Source organism: Sus scrofa, chromosome 3 (assembly GCF_054392235.1).
Source record: "Sus scrofa isolate SSC_HxYL_T2T_F1_AM1 chromosome 3, Sscrofa_HxYL_maternal_Yorkshire_Landrace_v2.0, whole genome shotgun sequence".
Classification (NCBI taxonomy): Eukaryota; Metazoa; Chordata; class Mammalia; order Artiodactyla; family Suidae; genus Sus; species Sus scrofa.
This window is the reverse complement of record NC_139385.1, coordinates 17,601,309-17,621,957: the sequence shown is the minus strand read 5'-3', so window position 1 is coordinate 17,621,957 and position 20,649 is coordinate 17,601,309. Positions and strand designations below refer to the sequence as shown.

Here is a 20,649-nt window from a genome sequence, read left to right as displayed (position 1 = left end):
GTTCACGTTTATTGGCCCAAGTACGAAAGAACCGGAAGATGCCCTTAAAAAACGTGGCGGTACTCTAGCTTCATGACAGTTGCCTCAGTAGCTCAAGAACCTTGGCATCATCTTCGGCCACTCACTGGCCGGAAAAGATGACGCCATCCGGCCCACTGCGGTCCACTGAGGACAGCGCTATCTGCCCTCAACTATAATGGCGGCGCTGCCCAATTTGGCTTCTTGCCCCTAGGGATGATGGCCGCTAGGCGGCTTCACTTAGTTTCTCACCACCCCGGAAGACGGCGACCGGCGATTGGGCGTTGCCCAAAGGCTCTGAGAAGAAGGCCCTCGGCGGTTGGGCAGAGCTGGGTAAGGCTAGTTTTAAAGGAGCCGGAGGTGGGAGCCGTCGAAGACCCGGGATCCGCGGGAGGCGGCGGTGAGCGGCGCGCGGGGGAGGGCACCGAGCGGCTGAAGAGAGGGCGGGAGGAGGGAGGGAAGGAAACTTTTGAACCATCTGGTCCCGGGCTGGGGAGAGCGCTGGGCGGGGATCCGGGGAGGGCGGAGGGAGGGGGTCTGTGGGCGGGACCTCCCGGGATTGGAGTGAAGGGGGTATCTGCTTGACAGTGGATCCCCGGGGATCCGGACTGAGTTTGTGATGCTCAAGCTCGGGCAGCCCCTTTCTGAGTGGAGCTTTGTGGAGCCGAAGCTCACGGGGAGAGGAGGATCCTCGCGCGGCGTCTGACTGGAGGAACCGCGCTATAGGATTCTTTCAGCGGGGATCCAGTCTAGGGGATCTGGTAGGGGGGGAACCGTCGGCGTGTGGGAGTGTTCCTTCGGAGTCCTCGCCCACTCACTGGGAGTGGATGAGGATTACAGAGGGATCTGGCGGAAACTGAGCCTCTGAGGACCGGGATCCCAGCTGATCCCGGGGGATCTCAGGGCAGAATCTGAAGGGACAAAGGCCCCAGGAGGCTTGGGCCGTGGGAGAACTGGGGCCGCTGCAATCCAGGTTCTCGCGGCCAGGCAGGGCGCGAGTGATCCACTGATCGCGGCAGCAGCGGGAAGACACCCGTTCCCGGCGGCCAGACGAGGGCGCCCTTCCGAGCCCCAGGGCTCCGGCCCCTGGGCTACTGGGAGCCTCGGGCGGACCATGAAGGGCGGAGCCCCAGGGGAGGGGCTGGCCCTCACTCCCCGCTCCCCCGCTCCCCCCCAAACCCAGGCTGGAGCCTGGGATCCCCCAGGGACTCCCCGGAGCCGCCGCTTCCCCCATGGACTTGCCCGGGGACTCCAGGTGAGAGCGCACCCCGCCCGCCTGTCTTGAGCCCGGGAAACGGGGAGCCTGGTGGCCGTACCGGGGAAACCACAGAGCCAACAACAGGCTTAGAGGACCGTCCTCTGCTTCTCTCCACCTCCAGCCCGCCTGGCCGGCAGCGTCTGTGCCGCCAGCCTCTGGCTCGAGCATTATGGGGAGCCAGGAGCCCCAAACGGCCGAAACTGCAGCCCCTTGGGGCCCCTTCGCCCTTGGAAAAAGCCTCTCGGCGGGTCCTGGCTGTGGTCCTGGAAGATGTCATGGCTGCCCACATGGTGAGCCCCTTGAACTGAGAGGCCCCCTTCTCCCTCCCGTCTCCTGGGTACCAAAGCCAAACCCGTTCTTTAATGAGGATAACAAACACCTCATTCTCACACTCATCCATCAGGCAGCCTCCCACTCGGCTCTCACTTACTCTAACCTGGAAGTGGGTAGGGTCTCCTGGACCCATTCCTCACCACCGACTCTGCTGGGCTGAAACCACGTCCCTACGACTCTAAGTATGAGAAACCCTTCTGCTTTCTTCCCAGCCCAACTTCTAAACAACCCTTAGGAAGCAGGCTGAGGTCTTTGGTTCCACTGCTCAGATTAGAAAAACTGAGGCCCCAAATAGGGCAGTGACTCTCTCTGGGTACCTTCTCCTTTTCATTTCTACAAAGAAACCTGGGTGAATATTACCCAAGTCCCACACCAGCAGCTCAAGACACTCTATTATCTGGTCCTTAATTCAGCTCAGCTGACTTCTTGGGCTCGCGAATGAATTCTAGGCACGATGTCTGCCATCTGTATGGCAGAGGACACTGTTAGGCCCAGGGAAGCCCTGTCCGTCACCTTGCTCTCGACACCTCCTCCTCTCCTAGGTTCCCCTGGTGCCCCAAGAGGAGATCTCCACCCCACGGCACCGCAGCAACCATCAGGATTCCGCCCGAAGCCAGCCACCTGCCTCACCACCCCGACAAGCCACGTGGTGCTCACAGGCCAGGTGAGCATGGCAGGATGAGGGGTAAGCTGGGAACCCAGCTGAGCCCTACTGATCTTCCTGTTCCGTCCCTAGGCCCCCCGACCCACTGCGCTTATGCCGAGAGCCCTTGAGCCGTGTCCATCGGCCCCCTTCCACCCTGAGGCGGCGTTCAAAGCCAACACCTGGCCCAGAGGAAGGCCCTTCACAAAAGGTGGACCAGGCCCCCCAGCCCACTCTGGTGGTGATGCTAGAAGACATTGCCAGCCGCAGAGCCCCGGTTGAGGTATGCGAACTTCAGAGAATGATGTTGGGGGTTCAGCTGGGGGCAGGGGCTCCAGCGGGCATGGAAGACAGAGTAAAAGGGCTGAGTCGGGGGTGGATTTTTTTTTTTTTCCTTTTCTTTTTTAGGGCCGCACATGCAGCATAAGGAAGTTCCCAGGCTAGGGGTCGAATCTGCTGCAGCCATGGCAATGCCGGATCCAAGGCACATCTTCGACCTACATCACAGCTCATGGCAGCGCTGGATCCCTAACCCACTGATCGAGGCCAGGGATCAAACCTGCATCCTCATGGAAACTAGTTGAGTTCGTTACTGCTGAGCCACAACAGGAACTCCTAGGGTGGATTTTGCTCAGAGTGAGAACAGTTTTAGGTGAAAGAGACCTCTGCCTGAGCAAAGACCTATATGAAAAAGCCTTTAGCGTGAACCTAGGCAGGCCTCTGGCGACTGAGAGATTCGGAGTGTGAGGAGCTAAAGAAGCCGCAGGGGCCTTCCCTGCCTGCCCACGAACATCCCCTGTTTACATCCAGGGTTTTGCCGGTGAGACGCCCAACTTCATCGTCCCAGCAAAAAGGTGAGAGGGCTGGGGAAGGGATTTTCAAGATGTACTGGCCACAGCCATTATCCAGGTGTCAGAATTTGCTTGCCCAGTCCTTCCTTGTAGCACCTTCAGAAGCCTTAAGGGACGGGGAGGTGCTGGCTCAGGTGGGATCTGATCTGGAGGCTTCCTCAGCCTCGAACTTGCCCCTTCACCCCAGAGCTGAGCCCATGGTGAGGGTTCACCATCCAAAGCCTCCGCCCAGGGACCTGGAACCCCCATTCCAGCCGCCTGCCATGTCTACAGATCCTCCGGAGAACCCACCACCAGGTAAAGACTCAGATGGATGAGACTTGGGGTTCTGGAAAATTCTGGCTGAGCTTTTGAAGTGTCAGGTGCAGAGGTGGGGATGGAGCTTAAGGCCCCGCACCCCCACCACCCCCGGGTGAGCTTGGTGTGTGAAGATGGGGTTTAGACTTTGGAGGCCTGAAGTTTAACTTCTAAATGTAGGGCTTGAGGAGTTCCCATCGTGGCTCAGCGGTAACGAACCCGGCTAGTATCCATGAGGACTCGGGTTCGATCCCTGGCCTCGCTCCTGGGTTAAGGATCTGTCATTGCGTGAGCTGTGGTGTAGGTTGCAGATGCGGTTCGGATCTGGCGTGTCTGTGGCTGTGGTGTAGGCCGGCAGCTATAGCTCTGATTCACCCCCTAGCCTGGGAACCTCCACATGCCGCGGGTGTGGCCCTCAAGAGCCCCTTGTGCACACGCGCACACGCACACACACACACAAATACATAAATGTAGGGCTTGGTATTTTAGGGATGGGCTTATTCCTCAGCGGGCAGAGCTTGGTGTTGGGACCAAGGCTACTGTCCTGGGGCTTTGACACCTGCCGCTGAGGAGCACCCACCTGACTCTCTCCTTTCCTCAGCCCCCGATCCCGTTCTGGAGCGCCCGTCGACCCCTCCGCCATCCAGCCTTTTACGTCCCCGCCTCAGTCCCTGGGGCTTGGCCCCCCTCTTCCATTCCGTCCGCTCCAAGCTGGAGAGCTTTGCCGACATCTTCCTCACGCCCAACAAAGCCCCACGGCCCCCGCCCCCCTCACCCCCCATGAAGCTGGAGTTGAAGATTGCCATCTCAGAGGCCGAGCAGTCCAGGGTCGCCGAGGGCACTGCAGCTGTCAGTCCCCGGCCCCCGATCCACCAGTGGCGGGCCCAAGACCAGAATCCCCCGGCACCTCTCCCCAGGCCCTCTCTGGGCCGAAGCCACTCCTGCCCTGATCTGGGGCCCCCTGGCCGAGACACCTGCAGCTGGCCCCCTGCGCTACCCCACCCAAGCCGGCCACGGCCTCGGCGGCACACCGTGGGTGGCGGAGAGATGGCCCGAGCCCGGCCACCCCCTCGGCCCTGTCTCCGGAAGGAGGTCTTCCCTCTTGGAGGAGTGGGAGGCGCTCCTCCCCTCGTCACATCTTGCTCGTCTACTGCGTCCACGTCTGCCTTCTCTGAAGCTTCAGAACCCAGGTAGTGCTGTCGATGAACTCTCCATAAAGCTCTGGCCACAGTCTGGGCTCCGCCTCTCCCTCCTTCCCTAGTGTCTAGGGGGCAGGAGATGGGGATGTTGCTTCGGATGTTGTTTGGCCCTGAGCCTTGACCTTCACTGCAGGTTGAGCTCAACCAAGAGGAAGGAGCCAAGGGCTTCAGAAGACCAGGTGCTTTCAGACCCCGAGTCCAAGGTAAGGGTACAGCTGAGGGGCAAGAGGCCGGGGGGAGCCCAAGCCCAGGCTGCACCTACACCCTCTGCCCCATCTTGCAGACCATGGGAAAGGTTTCTCGATTCAGAATACGCAGGACACCGGCCCGTTCTCAGTTAAACCTTACGCCCATGGGGCTGCCTCGACCAATCAGGTGAGAGGTTCGTGGTGCACGGAGCTACCTTGCCAGATAGGTGCAGGCCCAGGTCCTCGGCGTGTGGCTTTGTCTCCTCTCAGGGAGCACAATCCAGCTTGGAGGAGTCTATTTGATCTGGACTTGGTTTGGCCATAGAGCCATCCCTCTGCCTCTGGCAGCACTCCTGGCTCCTGGCACATCCTAGAAACTGAAATACAGACCAGGCCTTGCTTATCCCTTCTTCCAGGGCCACTGGTCCCACGTTTCTCAGAGGCCTCTGCCCTTTGCTCACAGGTTGAACAAGAAGGAGTTCAGCCTGGAAGAAATTTACACCAATAAGAATTACCAGTCACCCACGACCAGGAGGTGAGACACTTTGAAGTCTTGGGGGTGACATAGGGAAGGCTGGAGCCAGGGGGCACGCTGGTAACCAGCACTCCTCCCTGCCTGGTCCAGGACCTTTGAGACCATCTTCGAGGAACCCCGGGAGCGCAACGGGACCCTGATTTTCACCAGCTCAAAGAAGCTCCGGCGGACTGTAGAATTTCGGGACTGCAGCCTTCCTCGATCCAGGCGGCCATCTCGAGGGGCCCGGGCTGCAGCTGGCAGGACCGTTACTCCCAATCTGGCCCCCAACCCAGATGTGGGGCCCCTGCTGCAGCAGCGACTGCAGGAGCTGGATGCCTTGCTCCTCGAAGAGGAGGAAGGGGATCAAGAGCAGCCCCATCGGACTTAGAAGCGCCATCTGTTTGTCCGTTCATCCTGGAGGGAGGGGAAGTCTCTAAGGCAGTTATATTTTTTCTCTACATTTCTAGTAAAGTTTTCGATATGTTTCTGATTCTTTTATAAGTCTCTATCTGAGTTTGAGAGTAGCTGGCAGTACTGGCTGCCAAAGACTAGGAAATGGGGAGGTACCAGGGGAGATGGTGAAGGATGGATATAGGGAAGGGGGTGGAGAAATGGTCATTGGAGACACTTTTTATTTATTTGGCTGCCCCATGGCATATGGAGTTCCTGGGCCTGGAATCAGATCCAAGCTGCAGTTTCTGCATGTGCTACAGCTGGGGCAACGCTGGATCCTTTAACCCACTGCAAGGGGCAGGGATTGGACCTGCACCTTGGTGTTGGAAGAGATACTGCTGATCCCCTTGCGCCACAGTGGGAACTCCTGGAGATACTCTGGTTTTAAGAATCTTCCCGGAGTTCCCATCGTGGCCCAGGGGAAACGAATCTGACTAGGAACCACGAGGTTTCGGGTTCGATCCTTGGCCTCGCTCAGTGGGTTGAGGATCCAGCGTAGTTGTGAGCTGTGGTGTAAGTTGCAGATGTGGCTCGGATCTGGCATTGCTGTCGCTCTCGCATAGGCTGGCAGCAATAGCTCTGATTAGACCCCTAGCCTGGGAACCTCCATATGCCCTGGGTGTGACCCTAAAAGGACAAAAGACCAAAAAAAAAAAAAAAAAAATCTTCCCATGTGATGGAGTTCCCATTGTGGCTCTGGGTTAAGAACCCAACTAGTATCCATGAGGATAAGTGTTTGATGATCCCTGGCCTTGCTCAGCAGGTTAAGGGTCCAGTGTTGCTGCAAGCTGTGGTGTAGGTGACAGATGTGGCTCAGATCTGGCATTGCTGTGGCTGTGGTGTAGGCCAGCAGCTAAGCTCTGATTCAAGCCCTAACCTGGGAACCTCCATATGCTGCAGCTGCAACCCTAAAAAGGAAAAAAAAGAATTTTCCCATATGGATACGTCTGAATTTCCTCCAGAAGATACTATGATTCTATACCTGGTCAGGGTTCTCTCAACTCACTTACGTCGCAGAGGACAGATGTAAAGACCCAGAGTGGACGAAGGCCTTGATCACCATGGCCCTGAGTTCCTCCTAACACACAGGCCAGGATCCTCCTGCTGGATTCAAGAGCTGAGTACTCAGCTATAATTAAGCACCTACAACAACCTGTCCCAGTTACCTGACCTACACAAAGCCTTGTGAGAGTCATACCCATTTAATATATAAGCAAGCAAGTTGACTGTTCCAGTGCTATGTCCACCTTAAAAGGGTAACCTAAACAACCAGCGGACGTAAGTGGCACTGTACATCTTTCATAACTTAGAGGCAAAATACAGCAGTGGTCAAGAGCACTGACTGGAGCTAAACTTGAGTCCAAACCCTGGCTGGGAAATTAAACCTGCATCAATTCCCTGCTCCTTCTGTAAAATGGGGCTGATAGGAGTATCTTCCTAAGAGACTTCGTACTGTCAAACGAGTTAATATGAGAGAAAGTGCCCGGCACACAGGACAAGGTGTTTCTTGCTAGAACGCGGAGACCATAGGCAAGCACTCTCTCACTGCACCGACCCATAACGGGATGCGGTTTGCTTGCCGCGCGACTAGAGCTCTCAAAACACGCCGCAAGCTCTAGCCATCCCGCACCGCGGGAGATCCCGCTGAGCAGCTACCCGACGGAGGTACCACCACGCGCGTGCGCGAAAAGCCAAGCGGCCGGTGGACTAAGCCAAACGGCGGAAAGGGAGAGAAGACGTAGCGCGCGGCAGACAAGGACCTGCCTCGGCCCCGCGCCGCCCAGCGGCCAACCGTCCCTAGGACTCGCGCACCCCATCCGGATCCTTGCCTAGACGCCGTCAGGTCACGGGCCAATGAACGAAGAGCAGGAAGAGGCGGGGTCATCTGAAGGACCGCCCCAAGCACGTACTTCTAACCAGTCGAGTCATAAGACTTGATGAAGGGAGGAGCTAATCTGACGTATACCCAATCCAAGATTTGAGGGCGGCTACATATTACCCACTCCCCGGAGTTTGACTCCGCCCTTCGCCTTGACGTACACGTCTCAACCTATCAACGACTAAGCCTGTAGAGGGGTGAGGGGAAGGGGGCGGAGAGTGGGAGGAGGCAAAGAGAGGAAGGAGGCGTAGGCTGAGGAGGAAGAGGGAGGAGGGGCAGGGAAGTCCTGGCGGAGAGGAGGCCCCAGACTCCAAAGGAGACAACAGGAGGGTACGCAGAAGCTCCCTCCCTACCCAGCAGCCGTTCCGGATCCCTTAAGGCGCAAGTCAGACAGAGACGGAGGAAAGGAGGAAGAGACTTTTATGTCGGCAGACAGAGAAGCTCTACCCGTCACCGTTGCCTCACATCCGGGGCTTTGGAGGGCTGGCCCCCGCGGCCCCGCCCCCCCCTCGCGCCTTTCATGGCGACCGGAGGCGGAGGCTGGAAGAGCTGGGCTTGGAGGAGGCCCCTTTAAATCTCCTTAAAGGGGTGGCCACTCATCTCGGCAGACTACAACGCCAGCCTTTAAAGGGGAAGCCACCGAACAGACGCTGACAAATTGAGAACTGTGCTGTTGGGAGAATTGGAAGGAGTGGGGATTCTCACCGCCTCTCCTCCCCCACGCAAGAAGTCCTTTAAATTCAACTTAAAGGGGAAGTGGCTGCTTGTGGAGGACTAGAAACTAACTCCCGAGCCCTTAAAGGGGCGGCCTGCTGTTTGGAGAACCCTGGACTCCTTAAAGGGGTGGCCTCTTTTCGTCGGAGGACTTGAGGCACTTTTAAAGGGGAGGTCTGCGTTTCGGGTCGAGCTTTCGGCCCCTTTTAAAGGGGTGGCCCTTCCTCTTCCTCGGGGAGACTTGTCTCGACCCCTGGCAGGGGGCGGCCACCGAACTAGGCCGGTCGGACACCGTCGGGTCGTCTTAAAGGGGACAGGGGCTGAACAACTTGAGGCCTTGCCTTAAAGGAACGGCCGCTCCGTTTTCGTCGTCTCGTCCCCGCCGGCCCCACAGGGGGGGCCCTCAGGCTTGTCGCCCCGGGGGCGGCGCCGGCTTCCCGGGCCTTGGCCTTGGGGCAAGCTCGGGGCCAGGAGATCCTGCTTTAAAGGGGAAGCCGTGGCCCTCTCGTCCCTGTGCAGCCGCCAGCGCCGCGCGTGCGACCCCGGGCCTGCGGACAGGCCGCTTCGGGCCCCGCCGCCTCCGGATGCGGCGCTGAGGGCGGTCGCCATGGAGACGGCAGCGGCCGCGGCTCCCGGCCCGGGCTGGGCCGCTGAGGGGGAGCGGCGGCGGCGGCGCTGCTCGCGCCGAGACCGAGACCGGGAGCAGCGGCGCCGCCGAGGTCCCGGCGGCGACGCGCCCCGGGCCCTATTGGCCGCCCCGCGCGGTTCCTCGTCCTCGTCGTCGCCGCCGCCGCCCGCCAGGCCCTGGTCGTCAGCTTCATCTGGAGAGCGGCCGGGAGGCCCGAGACGGCGGCGGCCGCGTCCCAGGCCTCGGCCCCCGCGACCCCGAGCTCGGAAGCGGCCTGCCGGCTCGGGCAGCCGCGGGGAGGAAGAGGAGGAGGAGGAGGAGGGGGGCGCAGACGATGGGGAGGCCGAGGAGGAGCCAGAGGAGGAGGAAGAAGAGGAGGAGGACTTGATCGATGGCTTCGCCATCGCCAGCTTCGCCAGCCTCGAAGCCTTGCAGGTGGGGTCTGATGGGGCTGGGGACCCTTGGGGGGCTTCAGAGGGCCAGAGAGAAGAGTATGAGGCCTGGAGTGGGTGGAGTTGAGGGGGGAATGCTGGCACCCCAAACCAGAGCAACCGGCTCCTCTGGCCAGGCCTCTGCCCCACCCTGGGGTGGGAGGAGGTAGAGCTAGTCTCCAGGGACCAACCAGGTTACCTGGCCTCTGAGCCACTCTGGTAGCCTGGTCACCCCTAGAGAGATCGGGAGCTTTCTGTTTTTCATCTACTTCAGTTCCACCTCCTCTTCCACAGAAGGATGCATCTCTTCAGCCCCCAGAGCGACTGGAGCATCGGCTAAAGCATTCTGGGAAGCGGAAGAGGGGGGGCTCCAGTGGAGCCACTGGGGAGCCAGGGGACAGCTCTGATCGAGAGCCTGGCCGACCCTCTGGGGATCGGGCCCGAAAATGGCCCAATAAGCGGAGAAGGAAAGAGGTGAGCTTGCCCCAGATCCCTGTGCTTTCAAACTCTGGCCATAAGGTTTTTCACTTAGACCTGTTTTCCATCAGCAATGCTGCCACCCATTGTAAACAGTGATCCCAGTCTCTAAGGGCAGAGAGAAAGGTAGAGCAAACTTGAGCTCCCACTGCCCTGTCCAGGTCTGACAAAGACGTGTCCACTGTCGGACCTGCTTGCTTTTGGCTGACACTAAAGTCTGTCATAGACATGTGGGTAATTCAGAGATGTATCAGAGGGACTTAGTTGAATCATAAATGAATTAGGTACAGTCTCTGTCCTCCTGTGTAACCCAGTGCCAGTCTAGCAAGTAAGAAAGAAAAGCTAGCAGCAAATACCTAGACCAAAACCTGAGACGTACCAGAAGGCAGAGATCTGGGAGAGATGCTGCAGAAACCCACATGAGGAAGCCACTCATTCGGCCTGGGGGATGGGAGGAGTGTTGTGGTTAGGGAAAGCCCCCTGGGATGTCTTAGTCAGGCCTTGAAGGATAGTCATAAGTTTGCTAAGAAGAGAAACGGGGCAAAGTTGTTTTGGACCGAAGCACAAAGATGTGAGAATCTGGTCTGTTTGGGAAATGGCCAGAGCGTTGAGAACAGGGGCTGGGCAGGAGAACGAGACTGAGAGTAGGTCATGAGAGCCCTTGAGTGCCTTGCTGGGGAGTTGAGACTTTATCCAAAGGCCCTGCCAATCAGCCTCTCTTACCTCTGGACTCTGGTCTTTCTCAGGCCTCCTCCCGTCATTCTCTGGAAGCTGGATACATAGTAAGTGCCCTCCACCTGTACCGGCCCCTCCCCTCTCCCTCCCTGTCTGAAACTCCCCTCTGGACCTTGGGCCCCACTCCTCTTCCCTCTTGTGACACCTCTGTCTTTTCCTTCTCCCCAGTGTGATGCAGAAAGTGATCTGGACGAGAGGGTGAGTAGGGTTAGACCTTGTTGGGTGGGCAGCATTAGGGTTCATAAAGCGAACTGCAGCTTAAAGGTTTCCTTGTGCAGCAGCCAGAGCCTCCTCTCTAGGAGAGAACACAGGTTAGGTGGAGCCAGGATTAGATTTTGGGGGGAGGAAGCAGGTGGGTGGGGATTGAGAAGGTCAAGGACACTTTTATTGGTGACTAGAACCAGTTGACCAAGGAATAGAAGGCCTGTGCCTCGCTGTGCCATCCTTCCCAAAGCCCTTGGAGACACCTGTGGTTCTCCACGGAAACCCGAGGCGGCTGTGGAACCCAGCTGGTCCTTCCTGCTGGCCATTAGTCTGATCCTCTAGGTTAGAGTCGGAACAGAGACCGTGGTTACGGCAGTGGAGATGTGAAGCTTTGTGGTTGCGTAAGAACATACCCTGTGAAGGTGTATTTCGTTTTATTGTTAGGGGTGACGTGCTTGTTTTGAAACAGTGTGCTTTAGCTCCGCTGACATTCTACTACCCCCGTGACTAACTAATCTGTCCTCCCGACGCGGGTCTTGCTCGAGTCTAAAAAATTGGCTGGACAGGCGCCGCGGTGACCCAGGTAGTGAAAGAGGGCGGCCGCTGTCATGAGAGAAGGAGCCCATTCTCAAGAAAACCTGCACGTCTGGGTTTCTGGGAGGATCCTCTGGATTTTTGAGTATCGGCAGTTAGCTTAACAATTTTCCCAACTCTTAGGGACCACACAGATCTGTAAGTCAGGTAGGCACGTGGGCCAGCAGTTAGTGACAGCTGACAGTTTTGCTTGATGTGCCTGCTGCTCAGCTACATCAGCGCTGCCTCAGTTCAGTCCTCCTGGCCTCACAGATTCTCAGGCGCAGCTGCTCCACCCTTTTCCCAGGCAGAGGTCCCCACAGAGCCCGCAGTCTTTGGTGGCTTTCAGCTCGGCTGCTGGAATAGACTTGTCACCCGAGCTGGTTCCTAGTAGCCTTTGGAGGCGGTTGGCCTTCCTGGGTGAGGGCCCGAGCTGACCAGAACCTGACTCTGTCCTTGTCCTTCTCCCCCAGGTCTCAGACGATGACCTTGACCCATCCTTTACTGTCTCAACCAGCAAAGGTTGGTCCCAAGGGCCGGGGCTGGAGACGAGGGAGGGAAATGGGGCGAGCGTGGCCCTCACCTGAATGCGTCTGCTGTCCTCCCCTCACAGCCTCGGGCCCCCACGGCGCCTTCAACGGGAACTGTGAAGCAAAACTCTCCGTGGTCCCTAAAGTGTCGGGCCTGGAGCGGAGCCAGGAGCAGCCCCCAGGGCCCGACCCGCTGCTAGTGCCTTTCCCCCCGAAGGAACCACCGCCTCCACCAGCCCCTCGGCCTCCCGTCTCACCCCCCGCGCCCCTGCCGGCCGCCCCCAGTCTGCCACCCCCACCCCAGCCCCAGCTGCAGCTTCGGGTCTCGCCTTTTGGCCTCCGCACTTCCCCCTATGGCAGCAGCCTTGACCTCAGCACTGGCAGGTGAGTGGTCCAGGGGTTCGGCCTGGTCTGGAAAGGCCTGGGCCTTTTGGCACCAACCCCTGCATTCTGTGGCTGGGACGCGGGATGGTGCCTGTGGGATGTGACTTGAAAAAGGATTCTGAGGGTGAAAAGTTTGAGACGCTGGGCGGGACAAACGTAAAGAGCTCACCAGAGGACTCGGCAGCAAACCCTTTCTGCCTTCACACGCACGGAACCCGTTTTGTGCCGTCTCCCAGTTGTATTCGCTGGCGAGACATTTCTGCCAGGCACGTCTGCCAGGAACAGGGCTCTTGGGCACATACTTTGGGAAATGCTGACATGCTAACTGAGAGTGCCGGCTTCGGTGTCCGTCGGACCTGGATTCAAATTCTTGCTCTGCCACTTAACGGCGGCGATTTTTGGCAAGTCACTTAACCCCTCTGAGCCTCCATTTCGTCTCCGAAATGAGATAGCAGTAGTACCTTCGTCGTAAAGCTGCTGTGAGGATTAACCACGAGTTAATGCAGTGTTTCCCAAAGTGTGTCCGCTCTTCGGCAGCGGCGTAGGAGGCAATTGTAGATGTTCCGTGAGTAAAATCTTTCTCGGCTTTGATGTGCTTTAGAACAACACGGCTAGTCCCTCAGCCCCTTGATTTTGCACGTTACCGCTCGGTGAGGCTCAGTCAAAGAGACAGAAACGGAGTTAAGGTGAAGGAAGGAGTAGACGGGGCAGGGGGTTCCACGGAGCCGGCAGCAGTTGGGAAGGTGCTGTGGAGTTTTGGAGACTCGGATTAGCATGTAAAGCAGGTGACGGCCCTTGGCCTAGAGCGAGGGCTCGCTCACGGGTAAGAATTACCGATCCTGTCATCCCGACTGATGCTCTTTCTCTTACCGTCATCGTCATTCTCATCCTTTTGCTTCTGATGGAGAAAACTAAGGCTCAGAGAGGGGCAGTGACTTGCTCAAGGTCGCCCAGGGTGTTCATGGCAAGACGGGCCTAGAATTCGGGTCTCCTGACTCCTGGGCCGGGCCAGCGCGGTGCTGCTTCCACTGTCTTCGGGTGGGAACCCAGGTGGCCTGTCGTAATGAAGCGTCAAAGTGAATGATGTGTTTTGCGCTGTGGCGGAGGCAGAGCAGGGAAAGTCACGTGGCCAGAGGCGTCAGAGGCAGCTGCGTGGAAGCAGAGACCTAGAGCGGGAGAGAGGGGGTTGTTGGGTGTGGGAGGGACCTCCGTCTGAGGATGGGTCCCCTGGGCGGGGGTGGGAGGGGGGTCCCGGGGGCCGGGTTCTACCACCTTCCTTGGAGAACCAGGGTCACGGTATCGCCCAGGCTTCTGACCCCCACCCGTCAGAGCTGGCACCTCCCAACCCCTCACTCATCTCCCCACTTCTCTCCCCAGCTCTTCACGGCCGCCCCCCAAGGCCCCGGCCCCTCCCGTGGCTCAGCCTCCCCCCTCATCATCCTCTTCGTCCTCTTCCTCCTCATCTGCCTCCTCCTCGTCCGCGCAGCTCACCCACCGGCCCCCGACGCCCTCACTGCCCCTGCCTTTATCCACCCACAGCTTCCCTGCCCCCGGGCTGCGGCCCCCCCCACCACCCCACCACCCCTCCTTGTTCTCCCCCGGCCCCACCCTGCCCCCACCCCCACCCCTGCTGCAGGTGCCAGGGCACCCTGGGGCCTCAGCCGCTAACGCCCTTTCTGGTGAGTTTGGGGTCCTGGCCTTGGGGGGTTGGGGGGCCATGGCCCCGGGCTTGGGCCCAGCTGGCTTTGGGGCATCTGGACCTTAGCAGACAGCAGGGCTTGAGGAGGGAGTGGCTCAAGGCCCGAAGGGCAAGCCGGTCACCCGGGCCCAGGGAGGCCGACATGGTGGATATTAAAGCCTTCTCCCCCTCCCCTCCCACAGAGCAGGACCTGATCGGCCAGGACCTGAACTCTCGCTACCTGAATGCCCAGGGTGGCCCCGAGGTGGTGGGGGCAGGGGGCTCAGCCCGGCCCCTGGCCTTCCAGTTCCACCAGCACAACCACCAGCACCAGCACACCCACCAGCACACCCACCAGCACTTCACCCCTTATCCCCCGGGCCTGCTGCCACCCCACGGCCCCCACATGGTGAGCTCCTCAATGGGCCGGTGATGAGGCGCAGAGCCCTCGGGGGAGGGTCTGGCTTCCAGGGGAAGGCCCTGGGTTCCTGACTGGCAGCTTACTCTTCCCTTCTCTTCCCTAGTTTGAGAAATACCCAGGAAAGATGGAAGGCCTTTTCCGGCATAATGTGAGTGAGTGAGTGAGTGTGTGTGTGTGTATGTATGTGAGTGAGTGTGTGTGATGCGTGGGCGTGGATGCCTCGGTGCTGTGGCCCTGGCTGTTGGGGTCCCGCCGTCAGCTTCCAAAGCTAGAGCCTTGAGCCTGGGAGAGCTCCCTGGGAGGTTTTAGGGTGGCGGCCGAGGGACTGATGGGTAGGCCCGACATGGGCTGCACCTCCACCCCCAGCTTGGACCAGTCCCCTTCTCTCCGCAGCCGTACACGGCCTTCCCTCCCGCAGTGCCCGGCCTCCCTCCGGGCCTCCCGCCGGCTGTCTCCTTTGGCTCCCTGCAGGGGGCCTTCCAGCCCAAGGTGAGCTCCCAACCCAGACACCACCGCCAGCCCCCACCCCTTCCAAACCCAGACACCTCCTGTCCGTTGACCTTCCCACTTCCCACTCCCCGGAACCACACCCAGGCTTCTGCCCCGCCCCCGCCTCACCTCCCTGGTGGACCCAGGTTGCTCCGAAGCCATGCTCCCTCCATGTCCCGGCCCCCAGCTTGGTTCTAGCCCCCTTGGGCTGCCTGGTGCCAGCTCTTCTGACTGATCCCTCCACTCCCCTTTCCCAGAGCACGAACCCCGAGCTGCCACCACGACTGGGGCCAGTGCCGAGCGGGCTTCCCCAGAAGGGGACACAGGTGAGGGGGGTGGGGCCAAGGCAGGTCTCTTGGGAGCTGGACGATCTTTCGAGGGAGAGCATGGTTGACTCGCGAGTGAACCCCTGATCCCTCCCTTCAGTGTATGATCAGGAGTGTCCTTGAGAATCTGAGGCGAGGCAGTGTCTGTAAGTGACAGAATTTCCCAGGCATGAGGCATAGGAATTTCATGCAGTTGCCCCAGAAATAAGGTTACCAAGACAGTAGTGTTTGTAGGGGTTTTCAGATTTTTTAAAATCTCAGAACTTTTTTTTTTCCCCCAAATGACTTCATACCAGGAAGTCCTGTCCATAAGACAATGAAAAAATAAGCTGCCCCTTTGTGAAGCGGCCAGGGGAGCAGCTAAGCCCAGGGCTCTGGGAATGTGGGGAAGAGCACAGGATGCGCTTCCTAGAGGTTAGACTAGACTGGGGGTCACCCAGCCTCGCGTAGCAATAGTAGAGGCGTTTTCCTGCAGAAATCCTAAGCGGCCCCTCGTTCTCTTGAGCTCTTCCTGGGCTAGCTTCTCCGGTTGAGAAAGCTGCCCCGCCTGCCCGCTCACCCACCGCACAGCCTTCCAAGCAGGGTGCCTCCGCGGCTCCAGGTTCAGAAACTTGGTGCTGGAGGAGAGATGCCCGGAGTGGGAGAGGTGGGGCAGGGGGTCTTGTCACAAGCAGGCAAGCTGTGAGGGAGCTGCACAGGGTCTCCGGGAGGTGATTGTGGGGGGCTCCGGGAACTAGGAAGAGGAGGTGCCCGGGTCAGTAAACAGGTTTGAACTGCCGCCCTTCTCTGCTTTGCCATCCCCAGATCCCTGACCATTTCCGGCCACCTTTGAGGGTGAGTTGGGTGAGGGCCTCAGGCTGCCTGAGGCTGGGGGCTGGCGTCAGGGTGTTTGATTGAAGGGGGCAGGGGGGTCTTGCCTGGGAGTGAGCGAGAAGCCCAAGACGTGGAGGCAGCCAGAGGTGGACTAGCCCAAAGCTAAAGGCTTGCGAACCGCAGATCTGGGTTCAGACCCAGCTGGCCATGGGACCTTGGGCAAGACAGTTTATCTCTCTGAGCCTCAGTTTCCTAGGCTGTGCAATGAACCTAGTCATCCCTCGGTCGTAGGGGTGATGAGTGGGGATGTTGTGTGGCGAGGCTGGGCCCAGGGCCGCGTCCGGAGTGGGTGATGAGTGAACGTTCTTTCCTTCCCTTTCCCTCTGGTCATCCTTCTGGGGCGGCAGAAACCAGGGAAGTGGTGTGCCATGCACGTGCGCGTGGCTTACATGATCCTGAGACACCAGGAAAAGATGAAGGTACTGGGGCCGGAGGGCTGGGGAGAGCGGGCCTGCCTGAGCTCTGGGCGTCCACCTCAGCGGAACTTGGCAGCATCTTGGCCAGACATGTCCCCTCCTGTCCCCGGTCACTGCCTGAGCCATTCCATACTTAGCACTAGGTTCTCTGGCTAACCAGCAGGTGGTCAGAGAAGGCTCTGAAAGAGGCCGAGGCCCACCCAAGCCCTATCTTGGCACCCGCCCTCAGAGGGGGACCAGGGGTGGAAGAGCAAGAGCGGGACCACGCCCGGCTCCTCACTCACCGCCCCTCTCCCTGTCCCACGCAGGGCGACTCCCACAAGCTTGACTTTCGGAACGACCTCCTGCCCTGCCTTCCGGGGCCCTATGGGGCCCTGCCCCCTGGGCAGGAGCTCTCCCACCCGGCTGCCTCCCTCTTCACTGCGACTGGTGAGTCTGGCCAGCCCTCTCTGGGCCTGAGGTTGCCCGTTGATAGCCCGAGGCCCTCCTTGCGCCCACTTAGCATCATCAGCCTCTCCCACCTCTCTGCCCCAGGTGCCGTCCATGCTGCAGCCAACCCTTTCACGGCAGCTCCCGGGGCCCACGGACCCTTTCTGAGCCCCAGCACCCACATTGGTAAGAGCCAAGGGCATGTCGGGCATCCCGAGCCTTGTCACTGCCTCACAGGAGGTCTCAAGCTGGGGACAGAAGTTAGACCAGGGAGGCAGCCGGGGCGGAGGGTAGACCCGCTTCCACTTGCTTGGTGACCTTGGGCAAGTCCGTCTACTCCTCTGAGCCTTGATCTCACCATCTGTAAAACGGGGTAGGGAAGGGCAGAGTGGTTGCCAATCCCTGCCAGCTCAGTCACTATCTCTGGGGGGAAGTGGGGAGGCGGGCGCTGTGCCACCTGACAGGCGGGTGGAGAGAGGCTGTGCAGGCCGAGTGGAGAGCATGGTCACTGGCTCCCAGCCGCCTTGGCAGGCTTCTTTGGGGAGGTTAATCCCGGGTTGGATGGACGAGGAGGAACTGAGCCTGCTGGCCTAGGGAGAAGCGTTCCTAGAAGAGGCAAGAAATTGTAAGGTTCCCTTGGCTGGCTAGGTTAGGTGTTCTGACTGGCCGTGTGACCTACGCGTGAAGTTAGGGTGGGGAGTGGCCCTGCATGACGGGTGGGAGGGAGCCAGCAGAGGTCTTCGGGGGAGTGGCTTGCCGTAGAGCTGGTCCTGGTGGCTGGTGTCGGGGAGTGTGGACAGAGTGAGAAGCCTGACCTCTGGAGTCAGAGAGGCCCGGGAACGGGGGTACCGCTCACTGGCTAGATGACCATTGGCAAATCACCTCACCTCTCTGAGCCTGTCGCATCACCTTTAAGTGGGAACTGAGCCCGTCTGCCTCACGAGGCTTGTGAGGTTAAACCACACGTCGCACGTAAAAGCTCAGTGGCTTTCCGGGGCCTGCTTGCTGATCAGCCTCTTTGAAGCTCAGCCGAGCCAGTTCTCAGCGCTGGCTGCCCGGTGCTCTGACCGGCCCCCCTTTCTCCCACAGATCCCTTTGGGCGTCCCACAAGCTTCGCCTCCTTGGCTGCCCTCTCCAACGGGGCCTTTGGAGGCCTGGGCAGCCCCACATTCAGTGAGTGCTGGCTGGGGCGGGCTGGGGTGGGCCGGGGGCCGGGAGGGGGCCTGGGAGGGACAGCCCTCTCCTGGCTGCCCTCACGCTCTTTGTCCCCTGTCTAGACTCCGGCGCCGTCTTTGCCCAGAAAGAAAGCCCAGGGGCCCCACCAGCCTTCGCCTCCCCCCCAGACCCATGGGGCCGCCTGCACCGCAGTCCTCTGGCCTTTCCTGCCTGGGTCCGGCCCCCTGAGGCCGCCCGGACACCAGGCTCAGACAAGGAGCGGCCTGTGGAACGGAGGGAGCCCTCCATCACCAAGGAGGAGAAAGACAGGTGCGCGTCCCGCCCGCCGCCTGCCCTGCCCGCCGCCTGCCCTGCCCGCCGCCTGCCCTGCCCGCCGCCTGCCCTGCCCGCCGCCTGCCCTGCCCGCCGCCTGCCCTGCCCGCCGCCCTCACCTTGAGCCCCAGAGGACCAGCCCTCACCTCCTCCTCTCGCACCCCCCCCCCAGGGACCTGCCCTTCTCACGGCCCCAGCTCCGCGTTTCTCCTGCTACTCCCAAGGCCCGGGCTGGCGAGGAAGGGGCCCGGCCGGCCAAGGAATCGGTGCGCGTAAAGGAAGAGCGGAAGGAGGAGGCCGCCGCCGCTGCCGCCGCCGCTGCTGCCGCCGCCGCTGCCGCTGCCGCTGCCGCCGCCACCACCGGGCCTCAAGGCCTCCATCTGCTCTTTGAGAGGCCCCGGCCGCCTCCCTTCCTGGGCCCTAGTCCTCCGGAGCGCTGTGCCGGCTTCCTGGAGCCAACCTGGTTGGCAGGGCCCCCGCGCCTTGGTAGGCCACCCCGTTTCTATGAGGCGGGGGAGGAGCTGACTGGACCTGGGGCCGTGGCTGCTGCCCGCCTCTACGGTCTGGAGCCTGCCCACCCTCTGCTATACAGCCGCTTGGCTCCTCCGCCGCCGCCGACTGCGGCCCCGGGAACCCCTCACCTTCTCAGCAAGACCCCGCCAGGAGCCCTCTTGGGGGCCCCACCTCCGCTCGTACCCGCCCCCCGGCCTAGCTCCCCACCTCGGGCCCCCGGCCCCGCCCGGGCTGACAGGTGAGGGAAGGGGAGGGGCAGGGGCAGAGCTCCATCCTCCTCTCCTTTCGACAAGGTCCTAGAGCTGAGGTGTGGAGCCAGGGCTGGAGGGCAGAGGTCAAGACCTCACCAGCCACCTCTGGGGTCATGGAACCTGGGAGCAGAAGCCCCAACCCCCATGAGATCAAGCATCAGTTGGACCTTGGGGTCACCGGGAGGGCAGAGGTCACCAGCCTCTAGAGAGGTGTGTGTGTGTGTGCGTGCACACGCGCGCGTGTGCGCATGCAAGCATGGGGGTCGTTTCAGAGGTCAGAGCTCTTGATCTCCTGAGGTGCACCATCGCCCCCTCTGAGGGCCCCTAGGCCCTTGGCCTGCCTCCCCAAGGGCTCACTAAGCCAGAGGCCAAAGTGCCCCCCTCCCCTTCACCTCCCACCCAAGTCCTCATGCCCCCTCAGGGCTGGGGGAGGAGGGGCTGCAGGAAGGGGAGTTGCGTGTACATATTTATCTCCCCTTCTGCGTAGCCCCCCAGACCTTTTGTACATTTTTACAGGGGTGCCCCTCCCAATAATCCCCCTTCCTGGTTAATTAAATCCTCAAGACTGGTGCTGTGTTCCTAGCCTCTGGCCTCTCTGTGGGGGGAGGGGGATCGCAGGGGGAAGAGTTGGGAGGGAACAGGCAAGAACCCAGGGCTTGTCCCTGGGAATGGGGGTCCAGCAGGAGGCAGACCAACAGGGGAGGGGACCTGGGTACCTTGGCTAGAAGGAAGGGCACCTGCTTCTGCTTGGCTGGCGGCCCGGGTTGCCCCTGGCCTGTTCTCGTTACCTTTGTGTGCCCTCATCCCCAAAGGCTCAACCTCTCTGCTTCAGATTCCACCTCTTAGTGGCTTGGTTCCCCCCCCCCAGCCCCCCACTATTTCCAAGTGCCCCCAGGACTCCTGGGCCCTGCTCTCCGGAACCCTGTTCTCCAGAACCCTCCCTCAAGCTAAGGGGGGCCAGAGAAGGTCACCATGTACCACACACCAAAGAAGGGGGTCGGCCCGGGGGTGGGCCACACAGGCAGCTTCTTGAGCAGCCTCTTGGCAGCAGCTCCAGCCTTCCCAAAGCAGCAGGTGCCCCCGGGCTGGGGCCCAACCGAGAAAGCAGGGGTCGGTTTAACAAAAACATAACGTTGACTTTTTTCCCCGGTGGGGCTTATTCTGTAACATGACTTGAGGATATTTATATAAAAATGAGTGTTACAATGAGGCCCCTTGGCTCCTCTTTGTGTATGGGTCATTGGTCGGGGGTGGGCTGCGTCCTGGGGTCAGGGAGGGACGAGGACACGTCCATGTCCTGGTGAAGGTTCTCCCCGCCCCGCCACCTGGGAGATTTGCTATGCTTCTGGATGAATGGATTGGAGTGTTGGGCACTGAAGTTTTTCACACTCTCTACAGTCCAGGAGCACATATTACAGTTGATCCTCGAACCAGGTTTGAACTGCACAGGTCC

General features: G+C 60.2%; 2 protein-coding genes and 1 long non-coding RNA gene across 11 annotated transcripts in view; 2 read left to right on the top strand and 1 right to left on the bottom strand.

Moving 5' to 3' along the window:
- The window catches only part of PRR14 (proline rich 14), a 32,285-nt gene extending 26,491 nt beyond the window's left edge, over positions 1 to 5,794 (top strand). For 2 of the 9 annotated variants that reach the window (XM_085017087.1, XM_085017086.1), the window contains exons 4-14: positions 233 to 418; positions 1,202 to 1,273; positions 1,398 to 1,566; positions 2,152 to 2,273; positions 2,346 to 2,535; positions 3,063 to 3,106; positions 3,291 to 3,400; positions 4,002 to 4,590; positions 4,733 to 4,802; positions 5,251 to 5,322; positions 5,413 to 5,794. In XM_085017087.1, coding sequence (XP_084873213.1) covers positions 1,251 to 1,273; positions 1,398 to 1,566; positions 2,152 to 2,273; positions 2,346 to 2,535; positions 3,063 to 3,106; positions 3,291 to 3,400; positions 4,002 to 4,590; positions 4,733 to 4,802; positions 5,251 to 5,295 — 1,362 coding nt within the window. In that variant the 5' untranslated portion in view covers positions 233 to 418; positions 1,202 to 1,250 and the 3' untranslated portion in view covers positions 5,296 to 5,322; positions 5,413 to 5,794. Of the gene's footprint in view, positions 1 to 232; positions 1,274 to 1,397; positions 1,567 to 2,151; positions 2,274 to 2,345; positions 2,536 to 3,062; positions 3,107 to 3,265; positions 3,401 to 4,001; positions 4,591 to 4,732; positions 4,803 to 4,882; positions 4,975 to 5,250; positions 5,323 to 5,412 lie in introns of those variants that run through there. The other 7 variants (XM_021086416.2, XM_085017084.1, XM_021086417.2 and 4 more) reach the window with 7 other exon arrangements.
- LOC146404442 (uncharacterized) lies at positions 4,490 to 8,088 on the bottom strand. Its single transcript, XR_014840438.1, has 2 exons — positions 6,635 to 8,088; positions 4,490 to 6,353 (listed from the first exon to the last, which is right to left on the bottom strand). It is a non-coding gene; the product is annotated as an uncharacterized LOC146404442 (long non-coding RNA).
- FBRS (fibrosin) lies at positions 7,902 to 20,406 on the top strand. The gene is made up of 18 exons (XM_021086415.2): positions 7,902 to 9,413; positions 9,704 to 9,883; positions 10,633 to 10,668; positions 10,790 to 10,819; positions 11,872 to 11,920; positions 12,012 to 12,312; positions 13,690 to 13,991; positions 14,194 to 14,399; positions 14,515 to 14,559; positions 14,805 to 14,900; positions 15,158 to 15,226; positions 16,031 to 16,060; positions 16,447 to 16,518; positions 16,824 to 16,944; positions 17,050 to 17,130; positions 18,034 to 18,117; positions 18,222 to 18,429; positions 18,605 to 20,406. Exons 1-18 carry the CDS (start codon positions 8,958 to 8,960, stop codon positions 19,185 to 19,187), a joined length of 2,949 nt encoding a protein of 982 aa, XP_020942074.1. The 5' UTR covers positions 7,902 to 8,957; the 3' UTR covers positions 19,188 to 20,406.
- The last annotated feature ends 243 nt before the right edge of the window (positions 20,407 to 20,649 follow it).